Here is a 2,891-nt window from a genome sequence, read left to right as displayed (position 1 = left end):
GTTGGTGGCACCCGTGTCCTTCGCTGACTCGCACTCTTCCGGGCCCTGAGTCTGTCAGAAGGGTGGGTCCCTCTTCCTCGCCCCCTCCAAGGAGCGGTGAGAACCGCGTGTCCGGGAGCTGGGTGTCTGGGAGCGGGCGGCTCACCCTCCCGCGTGGGCCTTGGTCGCAGGTGGGCGTGGTCAGCGCCTTCGCGCAGACCCTGCGGAGGTACACGTCCCTCAACCACCTGGCGCAGGCGGCCCGCGCAGTCCTGCAGAACACCTCCCAGATCAACCAGATGCTCAGCGACCTCAACCGCGTGGACTTCGCCAACGTGCAGGTGACTTCCCAGCACGGTGGCCCCCCCCCCCCCGGCCCCCGCTCAGGGCCGGGCCGCAGAGCAAGGGCGACGTGCGCGTGCCCCCCAGCCTAACCCGCACCCCCAAAATGCAGCACGTAGCAAACCCAGCACGCACGTTTCTGTTGCGTGAACCAGATTCAGGGGCAGTGTCCCCAGGGACCCCGGGCGTCGCTCCGTGATCTCTCAGGTCACCCTGGCACCCAGGAACTGGCACCACGGCTTTGGTTCATCTTCTCCAAACATGTGCTTTCCCGTTGCCACGGTCATGGTCCTTTCTCTGGGCTTAGAAGGGCGCGAGCGTCAGCAGATGGAGGCTGCTGCCCGGAGTTTATCCGCTAAACAAACACATTCCAAGAGTGACCACTCAAAAGTAAGCCACCAGCAGGACATGGCGGAATCTGAGCTGTAGATCCAGGAAACCTGGATTTCAGTCCTTAGCATCTGGGGCAGCTTCCGTCTCTGCCCCGTGAAGTGGGCACGGACGCCACTTGGCTGCAGCTGGAAAAGGCCAGGGCGCGGAGGCGTGAGGTCTGGTGAGGTCTGGCCGGCAGCTGGTGCTCAGGGGTGGCCGCAGTCCGGGCCCTGTGCGCCCGCCCAAGGGGTTGGTGTGAGGGGCGGTCCCGACGCTCTGCCTGAGCCCGCCCGCGCCCCCTCAGGAGCAGGCCTCGTGGGTGTGCCAGTGCGAGGAGAGCGTGGTGCAGCGGCTGGAGCAGGACTTCAAGCTGACCCTGCAGCAGCAGAGCTCCCTGGACCAGTGGGCCCGCTGGCTGGACGACGTGGTCACGCAGGCCCTGAAGCAGCACGCGGGGAGCCCCAGCTTCCCCAAGGCCGCCCGGCAGTTCCTGCTGAAGTGGTCCTTCTACAGGTGGGTGTCCTTGATCGCGGGCCAGGGGCGGGGCTGGGGGCTCCGGGATCGTCCCGCTTTCAGTGTCCCCACCTGCGGGCCTCGTCCTGGTGGAGGCCCCCAGGGCCAGGCCCGAGGTCCTGTGGCCCAGAAGTAGGTGGCAGGGTTCCGCAGCCAGACATCGCCGTCGGGCCTCCTGGAGAAACACAGTGGCTTGTGCTCCCTAGCAACACCCCACAGAGCGTCAGTAGAAGAAGTGGTTCCAAGGCATGACTCCCAGGACGAAAGCAGGAGAGCGGATGAGGGCAGATGGCGGATGAGAGCGAGGGTTGGGGAGACGGTGTGAGGTGGTCCGTTAGGGCAGTGAGCCAAACAGGAAGCAACCATCGGCCGTTAGTCACTCACTGCCAAGTGTAAGCGGGAGGCAGAAATGGGCGTCAGTCCCCCTGTGGTCCATGTGTCCCCATGAAATGGTACCGGGCAAGGGTCAGGCGTGTCGGGGGTATATATTTTTTAAGTGTATTTGTAAATATATTATAGTCAATCATGATTATATACAAATATAGAACTAATTCTATGTGAATAAATATGAAGAGATTATCTCAAGGAAGTGGCTCACGCAGTCGCAGAGGCTGGAAAGTCTGAGTTCCATGGGGCGGGCCGGCGGCGTGGAGGCCCTCGGGCGGGTGCTAACACGGCAGCCACAGTGGGACTTCCCCAGGGAAGGCTCGGGTTTGCTCTGAAGCCCTTTCAGCTGATTAGATGAGGCCCACCCATGATCCGGATGGTCATCGTCACTTAATGTCAACGGATGGTAGCTGTTCTAAGGCTGTCAGGCCGTGTGTGACCCAGCCCATCAGCCACCCCCACAAACACCCTCATGCGACACCTGACTGGCGTTTGAGTGAATAACTGCATTTGAGTGAATAACTGAGTACTATAGTCGAGCCGAGCCAACACATAAAACTAACCATCACAGAAAGTAAGCATGAGAGAGGAAAAATACGGAGAAAGAAAGAAAAATGTGAAAAAGAGAACTCATGGAAGAAAAATGAAAAGATCCAGAAGGGTCAATATCCAGCTGATAGGAATTTTTTTAAGAGAGAAAATGGAGGGAAAGAAAACAATAAAAACAATCAAGAAGCTATCTCAGAACCGGGGGGTGCTGAGTCGAAGAAGCCGCCAGGTTCCCAGCACTGCGAGTGAGCCCCTCCCCCAAAGAGCCTCCCTGTGACATTTCAGAGCAGCAAGGTCAGCAGGAGACAGGCAGAAAGGCTTCCGAGAGAAAGCGACGGGCCAGTTGAAGGCCTGGGAACCAGGACAGTATCTCCCGACTGACCTTGAATGCAGAATCCAGACAGCAGGTGAGCGACGTCTTCAGGATTCTCAAGGAAAACCATGTCGGAGCCGCAATTCTAGCCGTGTAGACGGGAGCCGAGAACCAGGCTCCAGGAGGCACGCGGCCCAGAAAATAGGGACCATGCTCGCTGAGAGCAGCCCGGCTGTCAGCTGGTGACAAATCCGTGGAAAGCTGAGCACTTTTTAAGGAGGCAGTTAGCCCAGGAAAGTGCTGGCCGTTCTAAGGCTGTCAGGCCGTGTGCGACCCAGCCCATCAGCCAGCCATGGCCAGCGGATCAGATCACCCTCCTCCTGCTCGTGCGAATAACATTTTACCGCCACTCGGCCATACTCATTCGTTCAGGACT

General features: G+C 59.3%; 1 protein-coding gene across 1 annotated transcript in view; it reads left to right on the top strand.

The window, feature by feature from the left end:
- Nucleotides 1-2,891, top strand: part of RFX2 (regulatory factor X2) — a 52,467-nt gene that overhangs the window by 39,589 nt on the left and 9,987 nt on the right. The window contains exons 13-14 of the mRNA XM_023538599.1: nt 119-320; nt 998-1,206. Of these exons, the coding sequence (XP_023394367.1) occupies nt 119-320; nt 998-1,206 (411 nt within the window). The remainder of the gene's footprint in view (nt 1-118; nt 321-997; nt 1,207-2,891) is intronic.

This window comes from Pteropus vampyrus, unplaced genomic scaffold (genome assembly GCF_000151845.1).
Source record: "Pteropus vampyrus isolate Shadow unplaced genomic scaffold, Pvam_2.0 Scaffold226, whole genome shotgun sequence".
Lineage (NCBI taxonomy): Eukaryota > Metazoa > Chordata > Mammalia > Chiroptera > Pteropodidae > Pteropus > Pteropus vampyrus.
This window is presented reverse-complemented; position numbering and strand designations above follow the sequence as displayed.